The sequence below is a fragment of the Pelophylax lessonae genome (genome assembly GCF_965119305.1).
Source record: "Pelophylax lessonae genome assembly, chromosome: 1".
In the NCBI taxonomy this organism is placed as follows: domain Eukaryota; kingdom Metazoa; phylum Chordata; class Amphibia; order Anura; family Ranidae; genus Pelophylax; species Pelophylax lessonae.
The window spans coordinates 329754991-329770307 of NC_138768.1; the positions used below are offsets into that span (position 1 = coordinate 329754991).

At 41.1% G+C, this 15317-nt stretch overlaps 1 protein-coding gene across 4 annotated transcripts in view; it reads right to left on the bottom strand.

Moving 5' to 3' along the window:
- Positions 1–15317, bottom strand: part of CARMIL3 (capping protein regulator and myosin 1 linker 3) — a 166169-nt gene that overhangs the window by 93840 nt on the left and 57012 nt on the right. For all 4 annotated transcript variants that reach the window (XM_082260241.1, XM_082260242.1, XM_082260243.1 and 1 more), the window contains exon 6: positions 1840–1940. In XM_082260241.1, the coding sequence (XP_082116367.1) occupies positions 1840–1940 (101 nt within the window). The remainder of the gene's footprint in view (positions 1–1839; positions 1941–15317) is intronic.

Genomic DNA, 15317 nt, shown 5'->3' on the forward strand with positions numbered 1-15317 from the left:
ATTTGGCTGCAGAGGTAACAGTATGAGCACCGCAGTTTCACTGGCAATGAGCTGAAGAGCTAAAGCACAAAATGGCACATCCTAGTTATAATATTTAACAACAAAAAGTGTTTTTGAAATTTTAGCTTACAGATCAAGTTTGGAATGGCTCACATTTGGTAGGATAAAGCTGCCTATTGTCTTATTCAGTTCAAAAAATATTGTGCACTTCCAATGTTACATATTGAACCTATTATATGAAAACCGCACTGCAGCAATAAAACTAGATGGTTGGAATTAGAGCTTTATATTACAGTGTATCACTGCTTCAGTTATTCTAAAAATGTCTTCTGATCCAATTAATAGCAGCACCTTGTAATAAGGACAGTAAGAATACCCTGTACACAGGACTGGACTTCCATCAACAGAGTGGATAGGCACACAGCCATTGGCTCTCAAACCAACCCCACGCTGATTGAATCACCACCATTACAAAAAAGATTTTTTCATTTTCCTGCTTCTTATCTGTTTAAGGCTGGGTTGACACATATGCAAAATAGATGCATTTTTAACCACATCCAATTCGCATAAAATGTGAATGTGACCGACTTTCAATGGAGCCGGCTCACACATGTGCGGGGTTGCAGCGGTTTTGAAAAGGGTCCTGTGCGTTTTTGGGTCGCACCTGGTAAAAATTCGCACCTGAATCCCACCTCAACCGTTGAACACAAATGCACTGGGCCGGCATATGTGTGAACCCAGCCTAAGAGAATAGTGACAATGTGTAAATAATGTTTTTATTATGTGAAAGCGGTTTGTGTCCTCGCACTTATGGTATAAAAATAAGTGAATAAATAAGTGAATAAATATGATAAAATCTAATTTTATAAGTATAGCTGCTGCTGGAAGTTTAAAGTGCAGGTGCCTATAATATAATGTGTAATCCGTAATTTTACGCGCTGCTATGTAATAATGTGAGATAAATTATTATAATTTATCTCACATTATTACATAGCAATGTTATTATTATGTCACCTCATTTCCTTTCCCACTGCTATGCTCAATGGGAAATCCATCCCAGCTTGTTCACCTTCTAGAACTGAACTATACACCTATAATTGTTGCAGGCTTTTATGAAAATGGCAGTGGCATCCAGTTCAATCTAGTAAAGTCTAAATTGTCTTTGATCATGGTAAATGAACGCTTTTCGACGATCTTGAACGATAGAATTGTCTTTTTTCTGAAAAAATCTGGGACCCCTGGATCAAATATCTCTCGGATGCTTCATAGGACGTTTACACTACTTCTTTTCTTGACAGGATAGAGTGCATTGACTCCTTTGCTCTGTTTCTCTACTCTATTTTTCTGTTCCATCTACCTTCCTTTCTCTCTCATTCTAAGGCCATTTGGCCATGTGCAGTATTACATGGTACATTACGAGCCCATTTCTGTACCCTGGGGATGTACGTAGGGCTAAAGTTGAGAGGGACGCAGTTTGTCCCACCTGGCCCCCTATTCACACGGCCCTCGTGAAGTGGTTGATTATTCTTCAGAACACCAGAGTATCATCCCCCTTTCTCCCCCTACTACATGTTGTTGATGGGAGAGATGAAACATGACTGGGCCTGAGAGGGTATATCCTCACTGTGTACCAGTCTGGGCTCTCATGATTTCTGTGATGAAAATAGTTCATATTGACACAATGTTGTTTCTTCATGTTAAGAATATTTGTATAATATAACTAATATACAACTAATGTACACTATTTGCAGTCAATGTACCTGTTGAGTTTTACATCTTTGCTGAAAAATTTCAATAAAAAACATTGGCAGTAGCGTTTACATATTTACATAGCCTTACCACATATTCCAGTTGTTGCTGGCAGCCCTGCTATGTCTGAATTTGGAGATGAATTCCGTGAACTGTCTGCAGATTCAGGATACTGTCGCCTGACCAGACACCTGTTAGACGGAGATAGCATATCACAGTAAAGCGAAGTTCACATAAGGTGCAACCTCTACTCAAGCTTTGAATGGAAGGCTAGATGCACTAAATTAGTTATTTTACAGGTGCTAACCTATAAGGGTGGCTTCAAAAAGGTTTCTATGATACAAACGACTGCTATAAAGACAAACTGGGGATAATTTACTATAACTGGAGAGTGCAAAATCTGGTGCAGCTTCCAGGTGTTTTTGTCAAAGCTTAAAGTGATTGTAAAGTCTCATTTTTTTTCTATTAAAATAACAAACATGTTATACTTCCCTCCTTTGCACAGGCAGCCTGGATCTATCTCTTCTCTGGTCCCCAGCTGGAGTCCCTGGCTCCTCCCTTCTGTTGAATGCCCCCACAGCAAGCAGCTTGCTATGGGGGCACCCAAGCCAAGCTGCTCCGTGTGTTCATTCAGACACTGAGTTGCCGTTCAGCCACACCCCTCTCTCCTGATTGGCTAACTGAGTTTTATTGACAGCAGTAGGAGCCAATGGCACCAATGTTGTGTCTCAAACAATTAGGAGAGAGAGTCCTGGAGGGCTGAAGCACTCATGGACATCGCAGGATAGAAATGGGCTTAGGAAAGTATTACGGGGCTAAGGGGGGCTGCTACACAAAGAAGGCTTTTTACCTCGTATGCGTAGAATGCATTGAGATAGAAAAAAAATTTGAAATTTTTAACCCCTTAAATTGAACAAGCAGAAGTTAGAAGCTGATTGGCTACCATACACAGCTGCGCCAAATTTTGCACTCTCCAGTTTTAGTAAATCAAACCCACTGTATTTGAATGGTATCAAAGACTCAGATCACACATTGTTTTCTTCTACATTCCCATACCATATATAATCACTCATATGAAGGAGTTCTAATTCCAGATTAAAATGTTTCTAGCACATACACATTGCAATAAGTACATTTTTTTCATGATTGGGAACCACATTCACAGTTAGAATTTCATACATCCAAATCCTTTTTGACTGTTTTTTTTTTTTTTGGTTCACTGGGGTCAAAAACGATCCTTGATTTGTCTTTAACTATTGAACATTTCAAAAACGATTAATCTTGACCTAAATTTTTCCAGTGTATGACTAGCTTTACACCTTTTAGATTGTACACCTTTACAAAAATAAAAAAAAAATAACAGCTTAGGAGTTGCATAACAGGAGAATTGGGAAAAAATATTACTGGACAAGAAGCGGACCAGTATATGTATTTAAAGAAAAAAACGGTGATTGGAAAATGAGGTTGAGAATTCATAGTAAAAGGTAAATATTCATGTTCAGGGTAATATATGAGTTAGCCGATGCCTCTATAAGTGCTGATATCCCTCAGTACCTTATCCTGAAGATGCATTCTGTTTATGTTGTGCTATGTTTAGGCTCATTGAATTTTTAGAACACACTGTTCATTTTTTGTAGTTCAACCCAGCGGTTGAACGAAAAAAACCTGACAGCTCCGATAGCAGCCGCTGTACTAATAATCCGTTGTTAGCACAGCTAACAGCTGTTGTGTTCTGACAGGGGGACAGCCCCACGCCAGAACACTCTGGTCAATGCTCTCAGCCATTGGTCAGCCACTGGTTTCCAGCATGCACGTCCGACAGAAGCAAGCCAAAGTATTTTGATGAAATTGTATCAAGCCTAGTACAAAAAAACTGACAGCTCTGGTTTGAGCCATTGTACTAACAATCCGATGTTAGTACAATCATCTCCCCGACTGAGCTATTGTATTCTGACAGGGGGATCCACCCCAGAACACTCCGGTGAGCACTCTCAGCCATTGGTTGAGATCGCTGATCGGGAGCCATTCTGCCTTCTGTCGGACCGGCTGCCTTACACACGGGCCGAATGTCACCCAGTTTTCATTGAACCATCCGATGTTGCCCGACATTCGGTCCGTGTGTACTAGGCTTTAATGGATGTAAGTAGGATATACCGGATATCAAAGTGGTTCTTCAAGTGTTACATGGGGAAAATCTAGCCGGGTGGGATTGTTTCAGCAAAAATCTGCTAGATATTCTATTGACACACATTTTGCACGCTATATACTAAAGCCTAGTACACACGGGCTGAATGTCAGGCAACAATAAAAACCGGCCGAAATTCGACCTGTGTGTATGGCAGCCGGTCTGACAGAAGCTGGCCCTTTGGCTGGCTTTTGTTGGACGTGCATGCTGGAAAATCAGGCTCCCTAGCGCTGATCTGAGTGTTCCAGTGTAGGGGGGGCACCCCCCTGTGAGAATACAATACAATAGCTCAGTGGGGGAGATCGCTATACTAACAAGATTGTTAGTACACCAGCTCTGACCAGAGCTATCAGTGTTTTGTACTAAGCTTGACAAAATTTCCTCAAAATACTTTGGTTATGTGTATTACACCCAGTCCCTGTATAAAAATTCATACCTATTATTCATCTTTAAAGGAACCTTGCAAGTTAAAAAAAAATAAATGGTGTTCCTCATTAACTCTTAGGTAATTCTTAGTTAATCCTACTCATACCTAACTAACTCATTCCTTCCCCATTTTTGTATTTTTTTTTACCATTAATAGTTTGTATCATTATCATTCATTTGTTCCCTATTTTTCAGTGAGACAGTGCAAAAAAGTGCAATATCTTTATTTCATTTGTGAAAAACTTTACTATGCTTTGTAATAGACACGTTTTAGTAACTTTATCCACAGAAGGAATTAAAGAACAAAATGTGCACCTTTAACTTGTTATAAAAAAAAAACACTGGTCAAACTAGAAAAAAACTCTAATTTTTCATTTGATTGCTTCTTTTGTATATAGAAAATAAAATAATTTGTTCTGAGACAATATTGCATTGTTTATAGTAAAAAAAAAAAAAAAAAGAACAATCTGTGTATTACATTATTAATGACAAAATTATCACTGATTCAATAGCTAAAATGTAACTTCACAAAACAATATAAAGTTTAGTAATCCATGGCAACCAATCAACAATCATTTTTTAGCCAGACCTCAATTAAAAAGAAATGTGGTTTACAACCTGACACAGTAATTTCCATTAGGGATTAACTTATACAACCACAATATTTGCACAGAATTATTATACCCCTAAACAGTTATTTTTATTGTGTAAACTGGCCACCCCTACATGCAACAAGTATAAGTCTGAACAAGGGGATTTTTTTTCATATGGTCTGGTCCTGTAATAAGATCAGACCATTTTGGTCTGTGGTCATTGCATTCATTTTGGACACCTTTAACCTCCCTAATGTTTGCAGCTCCAAATGGTGCCTTTTGGGTGTGTTCGACGATCTTGAGCTTACTACTAAGGCCACGCTTTATTTTTTACGTTTAACGTTTTATTATGCCAAAAAGAGTGTTGTATTATATTGGATTGTGGAGGTGCCTAATTAAACAAAATCTCCCACTATAGAAACTGACTTATGAAGCGAGAGGGTGCCCAGCAAAATTCACCAAAATTTGGGGACCTTGGCTAGATACACAGGACACGAGTGACTCCTTATTGCATTTATTTTATGATTCTAGACCTTAGTTACTTTCCCTCCCAGAGTTTGTCTTACTCAAATTTATTTTCTCTACCCCTTATTGAATTGGAGGTCGGAGTTTCGTTGTACTATGCCTTTAGTGGCAAGTTATTCTGATGGGTACTTTAGGTGAACAAACGAATATTACCTGCGTACTAGAGCAGGGTTATTGTATTTAATATTGCTTACTGTGGTCTTTTCTTTTTTGCAAATACAAATTTTTACTGAGAACAAACGGTACAGGTATAACAAAGTTATATATAGAGGAGTACAACATAGACAGATCAAGTACAACAACAGTAGTCCAGGAAGAACAGTGCTGTAAATCCATGACGGGCCATCGGGGATGGCAGAGCCAACGTGAGTCCCCCCAAGAGAGACAGCAGACTAGAGTAGCCCCCCTCTTAGGTACCATATAAGAAACCCTCCCCGGCATGTAACTTTTTCCACATTTCGTACAGTTGGTCTCCCACAGAGACCACAGAAAGGGCGGAAAGAGAGATGAGGTACAGAGAGAAGCAGAGAGAAGAGCGAGTGGTAGATGAGAAAGGGTGTAGGAGAAGAGGGAAGGGGGAAGGGAAGGGGGAGAGGGGGGGAAGAGGGGGGGTAGGGTAGAGGGGAAAAAGGGGAGAAGAAGGGGGGCCTGTGCCCCCCACGCTATGGACCATGGGGCCAAGGAAAGGCAGGTCGCACGAGATTAAATCGTACGTCAGTGGGGTCACTCTGCCAACAGGCAATCCCCCTCTCTGGACGTGACAAAGAGATCCCAGATCCTCCTTATGTTGGGAGGTCGCAATTACTGTGGTCTTTTCAATCCGCATCAATAATCTTTTTGGTTGAGTTGTTTATGATGCATGTGCACACACATGTTTATCTGGTGATTCAGGCACGTTTGATGTTTTCTATCAGCTCAGATATTTACATAGTATTCCTTTGTTCTTGTATATGTTGTCAGCCATGATTCTGGTCAACAATATGCCTTTGTACTGATAGGACTTGTGTAATTTGTATATGCATCTTTTTTCAATAAACCAAGATAAAAAAAAATGGATGTGGTTGCTATGTTCTACTGCTATTTGAATGCGGTACTGCGTTTTGTGCCTTGCGGAATAAGCCTTAAAGTATAATACATAAGTTCCATTCCCCTCTATAATAAATGGCAGTTGACAACATCAGGAATCTACATCAAGATAATTAGAGGAAAAATTAAATTCACAGACATACTTTGTAACCTTTCCTGGATTAAGGTCTGAGCATAGCATACTAGCAGCTACATTTCTCGATAGATTTGATTTGCCATCTAGTTATGGTACAAGTTGTTTGAAGACTGTATTTACAAAACTTTATGAGAAATAATTAGATACAAAAAAACTTGCTAGGAAAGCATTGTTTCCCAAATAGTAATCTAAAAAAGTTCCAATTCTATACCTCATAGCAACCAATAACATGCTAGTTTCCTTTAATCTATTGTTATCACTACAAAGATCAAAGAAAATATCTCTGCAGGCTCCAAGCCAGAAAGACTATTTCTATTTATCTTATCTTCTTTTCATCAATTGTAGTCTACAGAAATATGAAAATCTTTACTTAAAGTCCTATCAATATGAATAATTGCTCTTATTTTAATTAACAAACTCTGCATTAAGGCTAGGTTCACAAATATGCGCTTGCGGTTGATGTAATTGTTTTCCGCACTTTTTGCTGTCAATTTTGCTTTTTTAAACACACAATTTTAATGCGTTTTTGCATGCAGTTTTCAGGCGCTTTGTGTATAAGTCATCAGCCATTCCCTGCTGATAGCTGAATGTAAAAAAAAATAATAATAATTATCCGCAAAGAAAAAATGAGAAAAAAACAGCATGGGGTCCCCCCCCCCCCCCAAATCCATTCCAGACTCTTATCTGAGCATGCATCCCGGCAAGCCAGGAAAGGGGGGGAATGAGCGGGGAACCCCCCCTCCTGAACCATACCAGGCTACATGCCATCAAAATGGAGGGTGCTTTGAAGTAGGGGGGGCTCTGCCCCCCCAAAGCACTATGTGGTTATGTTAATGGGGACAAGTGCCTCTTCCCCATTACCCTTGTCGGTGGTCGTGGGGGTCTGCGGGCAGGGGGTTTATCAGAATCTGGAAGCCCCCTTTAACAAGGGAGCCCCCAGAACCCGCCCCCCATGTGAATGAGTATGGGGTAGTACCCCTACTTATTCACCAAAAAAAAAAGTTGTAGTGTAACAAATTACAGTAGGCAGTTTTTGACAATTTCTTTTTAAAAAAACAAACAAAAACAATGTCCCCCGAAGTAAATCCATCATCAATCATGGCGCCCGACTCCCCCAGCTGATAAAGTGACATAACCGGGTGACCGCACCTGCTGCTCGCTCATCCCCCTCCCCCCTTCCTGCATGCTCGGATAAGGGTCTGGTATAGATTTTAGGGAATCTATTTTTTTTTTTTGGCATGGGGTCCTCCTCAAAATCCTCAAAAAGACCCTTCGGGTCCGGTATGGATTGGGGGCACCCTAAGCCATTTTCTTTTCTTATTTTTTCAGTGCCAGCAATTCTTTTTTTACATTCAGATCCAGAGTCCAATGATTTATCGATTGTCGGCAACGGCCACCTGCACATCAACAACCAGCTATCCACAGTTTTTTTTGGAGGGGAAAAAAAAACACTTGCATGTTTGGTGCCGGTCCATTGAAGTCTATTACATGCAAAACGCATTGTGCTGCAGAAAAAAAGTCCCTGACCATTTCCAAAAACGCAGCGGCTGAAAAACACAAAGATTTGAACATGTTCCATAGGAAACCATGGTTGGTCTGTAGTGCATTTCTGCAAACTGCAAAGCACACTAAAAAACTCATAGCTGTGAATCTAGACTTAGGGAGTTTGTTCATTGGACTCTGCTAAGGTTTTTCTCAATGTAAGGTGAAGCACTGTAAATACTAAGCAATGAGAGCAACCCCTACAACTGTTATGGAAAGATGATGAAAATGTGGACCCAGTCTAAAAACGTATCATAAATGGTCCTCATCAGGCTGCAATAACACTTAAGGTGTTCTAAATAGCGCTCAAGTCATTTTAAAGTGGCACTTTAATCAATATTATATGTCTTTTTAGCACAAGTGTTATTGCACTTTAATGAAACTGGGCCACAGTATGTTTTGTATTTCATTTTATGCATTGCTAGTGTCATCTTTTCAAAAAGGTTCCAGTTCCTTTAATGTCAGCAGTATAAAATGACTGTCATGACAATCTTCAGCGTAACCATCATCCCTTTCTAAAGATGAAAAGCCACTGAATAGCTAATAAAACCTGAAGATAACTGAATTTATTCACAGAGATTACCTTCAACTTTGATACTTTGAAACAACACACTGACCCCCACCTTGCTACAACAGATATGGGCGGGACAAGGCCCTCTGGCACCTAAGGCTAGAATGCTAAACAGTGCCTACCCCATGCTTCAGAAGTGAGATGGACAGACCTTGTACATATAGGTAGACAGATCAAAGCAGGGTCAAGAAATAACACTATTTTTCAGTTTAGTTGGTAGTAATTTTAGAAGTAACAAGTATTCTTACAGATATAATGATATTCTGCAAATTCTCTAATTTATTTTGACATTAAAATTCTATTTATAGTACATAGCAAGGCAAAGGTATTTCCAAACAAAATAAAGTTTTGAATGCCTTATATCTTGTAATTAAAAATGTCTATACTAAAAAAAAAATTGATAAGCGAAATATACAGAATAAAATAAAAAAAACAAATGTAAAAAAAAAAAATGCTAAGGCCTCATGCCCTAGGTGTGTTTGGAGCTAATTTTTAAATGCATCTGGAACCATATAATGATTTTCTTTGACTGAATACACACTGGACCAGTGGCGGCCAGTCCATTGGGGGTGCAGGGGCGCCGCCCCCCCATCCATGCATCCGCCCCCCTAATCTACATACAAGGCGCCGGACGCATAGATTCAAATGTTTTTTTTTTAAGCACGTGATTAGAGCCAGAGGCTTCAAAAAAGGGTGGGTTCGGGGCGCAGAGTACTGCGCCCTGAGCTCACCCAGTTGTGTGACAATAGCAAATGAATATTCGCTGTTTTCACACGGATCCTCCTCCTGGACCCGTTTCCCGATTGGCCGATGTGACAGTATTCACCGTCACTGGAATTTAAAGACAGATAAGTAATGGTTTGGATTGCTTCATATTTGCCAGCAATATCTCCATATAGGAATATAAAGATTTATTCCCATTTGCCATGAAATCTGTAATTCCTAAATGCTGTGTATATTACATATCTTTCAATGTCAGCAAGGTTTTCCTTTTGTTTATGTATTGGGAATGTGGATTGCCTTGTCTCATTGTAAGTGCTAATGACCTCCCATTGTTCTGTGTCTGGCTATTGTGTACATTGATTGTCCCCTGGGGGCTTCTGTCTCCTTGCACATGGCAGTCCTTCTGGTCAAGCTATCTGACCAATCACTGCTGACTCATTTTCAATTCCTCATTTGCATGGCTAAGGAGGACCAGAAGGGGAACTGCAGGTACTTTACAATTGACCAATAGGAAAGCGGTTGTTGGGGGCGGGATGTTCCAAATTCTGTATATATAAGTCTTGTTCAATAAAGTTGTTGAGAGTTCCTTCAACTCAATCTAGAGTCCTGTCTCTTATTGGGGGAATCTGCTGCAGGGATTGCTATGGTCTTCCATACTCCCTTAGAGAATCACTAAGCTCTTGTAAGAGCTTGTGTAAGAGGCGAGCTTGTTCTGCTGCACTCTCTGGGGAAAGAGAGGTTCACCCACAGGAACCTGGAGCCTTGTCGTAGGTCCAGGGTGGGTAGGAGATGCCAAGACCCTAACCAAGCTGCGGCGGTTCGTGGAGTCTGAAGTGCTTACGGTGTCTGGTGGAGTGCTTGGAGCCCCTCGGGAAGCACTAGGAGCATCTTTCAACGGAGGTACCTGGTCGGGGTGCCCTGTTCCGTTACAGCCGAAAAAAGGAGAAGCCATGCCATTGGCCAAGGAGGAGGAGGGGGAGGAGGGAGGAAACACAGGAAACTGAGGGGAAGCCGCTGCCGCTGCCTGCCCTCCACATGGTGGGTGAGCCAGCGACCCGGTGGAGGGGGTATGGTGTGCGGGCTGGTGTTGTTGGGGGAAGGGGGTATGGTCCGTCTGCTGCCCCCCCCCCCCCCCCGGCCCATGGAGCACCAGCCGCCACTGCACTGGAGTTTCAGTAGTGACTAGGTGCATTCAATCTAGTTGCGTTTACAAGAAATATGTGCATCTAGGAACTCTACAGCCCGGTTTTATGCAGCTAAACGCATGTATATGAGGGCACACGCAAGTATATTAAACACAGGAGAAGTACTTATCAGATTTTTCCTGCATTTGTATGAGGCCCAAGGAGAGCAGGTACTCAGGAGAGAAAATAATTAAATAAGGCTATCAAATTGTAACAATTCATTACTGTTATAAATGATTAAACAGGATAGACAATGGTTTCAAATTCTTACTTACAGTTTAAATAGTTGCGGAGGAGCTACGACATGGAGCAAGACCTCCACTTTTTGTTTCTCCAAACATAACAATAATTTATTAATAAAAGCTACAATGGTAGCTTTCATTCATAAAGGAAAACAGAGCAGAACCAAACTGTCAAATTGACAGCTAAATCCTTCAGATTACATGGGGAGATCACAGCTCTCCCTGTATAATTAATGTAATCCTCATCGGGGCTCTGCTGTCATTTTGACAGTCATTCTGTGCTACTTTCTCAGGGCTTCTGAGACAGAAGGCAGCTGTCATAGTGGCAGCGACTTCTCTGAGTACACATAAAAAGACTATGTTCTTCCTATGTAATTCGCAGGATTGAGATTTCACAGCGGTTTTTACAGCGCAGTCCACTCCTGCTAAGTGCAGGAGACACCTGGGTGTTGTGTAAGCAGGAGAGGCTCAGTTTTCGGATGAACCCCCCTAGCATGGCTCCCAAGTCAGTCCCCTCTTCTGCCTCTGCTTGCGCCTGAGAACAGACTTTTATGGGCCAATACACAAAGAATATAACCTTTATGTCCAAATATCTCCATAATTAAATTGATTGTAAATGATCACCTTGTAAAACAACAACCCATTCAGTTTAAAAAAGAATTGAAAGTTAAAAATTTTTTGTAAAGATATAAAAACTGCGGTCTGTGACTCCCGCACGCATGTGTCATCGTGGCTCGGCCAGTCAGACAGCCGGATGACGTGGACCCGGAAGAAGGACTGATGAAGATGGAAGCGCATGTCAGCAGGGACAGCGTGGCGCTGTATGGCTTTGTTTTAAGGTAGTTCTCGCATACTGTGCTACTATGCGATGCATACTAACCAAATCACAATTTTAGTTCCTCCAAAGACATCCTGCTCTCTAGCTTTCTCGTCACCTCCTCCCATGTTCCCCTCCAGGACTTCGATCGAGCCTCTCCCATTCTTTGGAATTCCATACCCCAATCTGTCCGACTGCATCCACTTTTAGGCAATCCCTGAAAATGTTTCTCTTCAGAGAAGCCTATCCTGCCCCCACCTAAGGGTACTCATCTGAGTGCTTACTGCCTAGTGTTGACAACCCCACTGTGGTCCCCTTCACCCTCCCCCCCCCCCTTTTTTTCCACCTCTCCCCATCCTTTCCATATGTCTCACTCCTTCCCCTTTTCTCTTCTTCTCTACGACACCGAGGGTGTCTTTTTTTCTGTCTGAAAACATTTGAAAATGCTTTTCGGTATGCACACATCAGCTGGTAGGAATGTCGCGTGTGCAGTCATCATTACCCCTATGGATAGAGGATCAATACATCCTAATACCGGTCAAGATATAAATGCCGGTGGGGATCCTGACTCTCTCATTATGTTCATACGAGGCATGTTCCTTCTAGTACTGTCTATCACATGGCTATGTCTTTTTCTACAATTACCTATTATTTTGAATTGCTAGTTATGTTCTGTTAAAGAACTGACAGTTGGTATATGTTTTGGTTAATAACTATCAACCTACATTATTTTTTTTTCCCTACTGTGTACCACAGATTACAGATTTCAGGACTGTGATGCCATGTTTTACTACTGTCTTCTTTTTGCATACCTTTAAATAAAGAATTAAAAAAAACTGTGGTTTTAGGTTAATGCATGGGTATATCTGCACAAGGCTGAAGTATCATTTATTCTAAATAGCCCCTCACACATGTAATTGTCAGTTTAATATAGCACATTTTGGCTGTGAATAATCTTATAACGGGAACATAATCCCTCTAATATGGACTTCAACTTTTAAATTAAAATTTGATGTTTAAATTGACTTTAAATTGTTCCCTTGAGCCAAGGTGGTCCAAACGATTTAAGTCTATTACAAAACTAGGCAGCCATTGTGTACGCCACCATATATTTTAGTAGCATTAGCTACACACATGCTGGAATTAAATAGAGTAGGCCTTAATGCTTCTCTTCCAAGCCTTTTATTTTTATTAGTGAATGCAAGGCTTCCTCCATTTTTCTGAGGTGGAAAGGTGAACGAATGGCATCGGAATTTTAACCTCAGCCAATCAGAAGCCAAAGAGGCCCAACTCTCTTTAGTCCTCATGCACACAGGGTGTTTGAAAAAACGAGCTGCAAAGCCAGTTCTGACGCCAGGATAAAGCAGCTGTAAAAACTTGTTTTTAGAAGCATTTTGCATTGGCGTTAATGCGTGTTTAGCCATGTTTAGCAGTGTTAACGTTTAGCATCTTTTCTCCGCCCTCTTCTATTTTTCACTCTAAAATCCAACTACTACAGTTTAAAAATGCTTTACGCGGCTTAACAAAGTATACAGCATTAACACGCGTTTAGGTGCATTTAGGTGCGTCAGGTGTTTTTTCAGCTTAATGCTGCTCCAGAACGCGCTGGCCCTGGGTTTTTTTTTATAGCTTGACAATGCCTATGCCACTTTCACCTTTTAAAAGCCTGTGTGCATGAGGTCATAGAATAACATGAAGAGGCGTTTTTATGCTGTAAAAAACAAAGTCAGACGCTGCTAGAAGCGGCTGTAAAAACACCCAGTGTGCATGAGGCCTGAATTCTGGCAGCAGATTGGACACACAGCAGCCGCATAGTTATGTAATGGAAATAGTTTGTTTGGGTCAGCTTGGAATCCTATATTAACACAATTTGTTATTTAGCGTTGGACAAAGTGGTTGTTCTCTGATGGGATGAGGTGGAGAGGAGGAGCGGTGAGGTCAAGATCTTCACCTTGTCCAATCAGAGAATGCTGTACATTTATTTATAAAATGTAGGTGTTCTCTGAATGGCAGCCATGTTAAGCAAGAGACTCCCTGTGGTTACCATGCAGCAGGCCAGTCACTCAGAACAACACATGGAAGATTGCAGCTATTACTGTAGTAGCTCAGGCTACTACAGTTAATTACAGATTCAACAGAGGTTGATCTGGTATCACATATGCATACCCATATTGGGCTGAGCTGGCCCAGTATAGGTATCCAAAAAATATCATATGGAGTTCAGCTTTAAAATCAATATGAAACAAACCATCGATCACATCTGTAGCTATAGGCATTGTGGAAAAATTAATCTTCATGAATCATAACATAGGCATTGAAATTTTCGCACATTTCCCCTTTTACAGCATAATCATAGCAGGCGAAAAGCCTTTTAATATAAACAAGAAACAGGTGTGTTTATGTTGCTATTAAAGAGGTTGTAAACTCGTTTGATTTTTTTTTTTTTTTTTTAAACCCTGCAAAAGAAAGACATAATGAGCTAGTATGCATCGCATATTAGCTCATTATGCAATACTTACCTCAGAACGAGCCCCCGCCGTGCCGCTCACTCACCTCTATGACGGGCGACATGTCTAGTCGCCCGTCTTCCGGGATCGCGGCATCCGGCCATCTGATTGGCCGGACCTGCGGTGACGTCACTCCCGCGCACGCGCGCGGGAGCCGACAGTCACGGTACGGGGCTCTGAAGGAACGGCACGATCGGCCGTTCCTTCAGAGCGCATGCGCCAGTGACGTCACTGGCGACATGTAAGGTAAATATCTCCTAAACGGTACATGTTTAGGAGATATTTACAGTACCTATAGGTAAGCCTTATCATAGGCTTGCCTATAGGTACAAGTTGTAGAGGAGGGTTTACTTCCTCTTTAACCTACTGAAACTCAACTTTAGAGCCTTTGTTGTGATCTTTGAGGATGAATTACCTTGCAGTATAATGAGCTGAATGGGTGGCTGATGGCCTGTTTTAAAGCTCTCTTACAGTTTGTTAACCCCTTCCTGCTACTTCCTCCTCTAGAGCTTCTAGATGCTGGGAGGTGGGCATTCAGGGCATGTGACCACTGTGATTGGCTGTTACAGTGGTCACATGATTGGAAAGCTCCTGATCGCATGTATGCATCGGGAGCTTTTCAATCCCCGCCGGCATATATATGGCCTCTCTGCATTAACCACTTTACCACCGGAGGATTTTGCTGTCTTCTGTCCAGGCCACTTTTTGCGATTCGGCGCTGTGCGTCTTCAACTGACAATTGCGCGGTCGTGCGACGCCGTACCCAAACGAAATTTACATCCTTTTTTTCCCACAAACAGAGCTTTCTTTTGGTGGTATTTGATCACCTGTGCGATTTTTACTTTTTGCGCTATAAACAAAAAAAGAGCGTTTATTTTGAAAAAATAACAATATTTTTTAACATTTTTTTATATGAAATTCCCCCCAAAAAAGATGTAAAAACCAATTTTTTTAAAAATTTTTGGCCAATTTGTTTTCTGCTACCTATGTTTGGTAAAAAAATCGCAATAAGCGTATTTTGATTGGTTTGC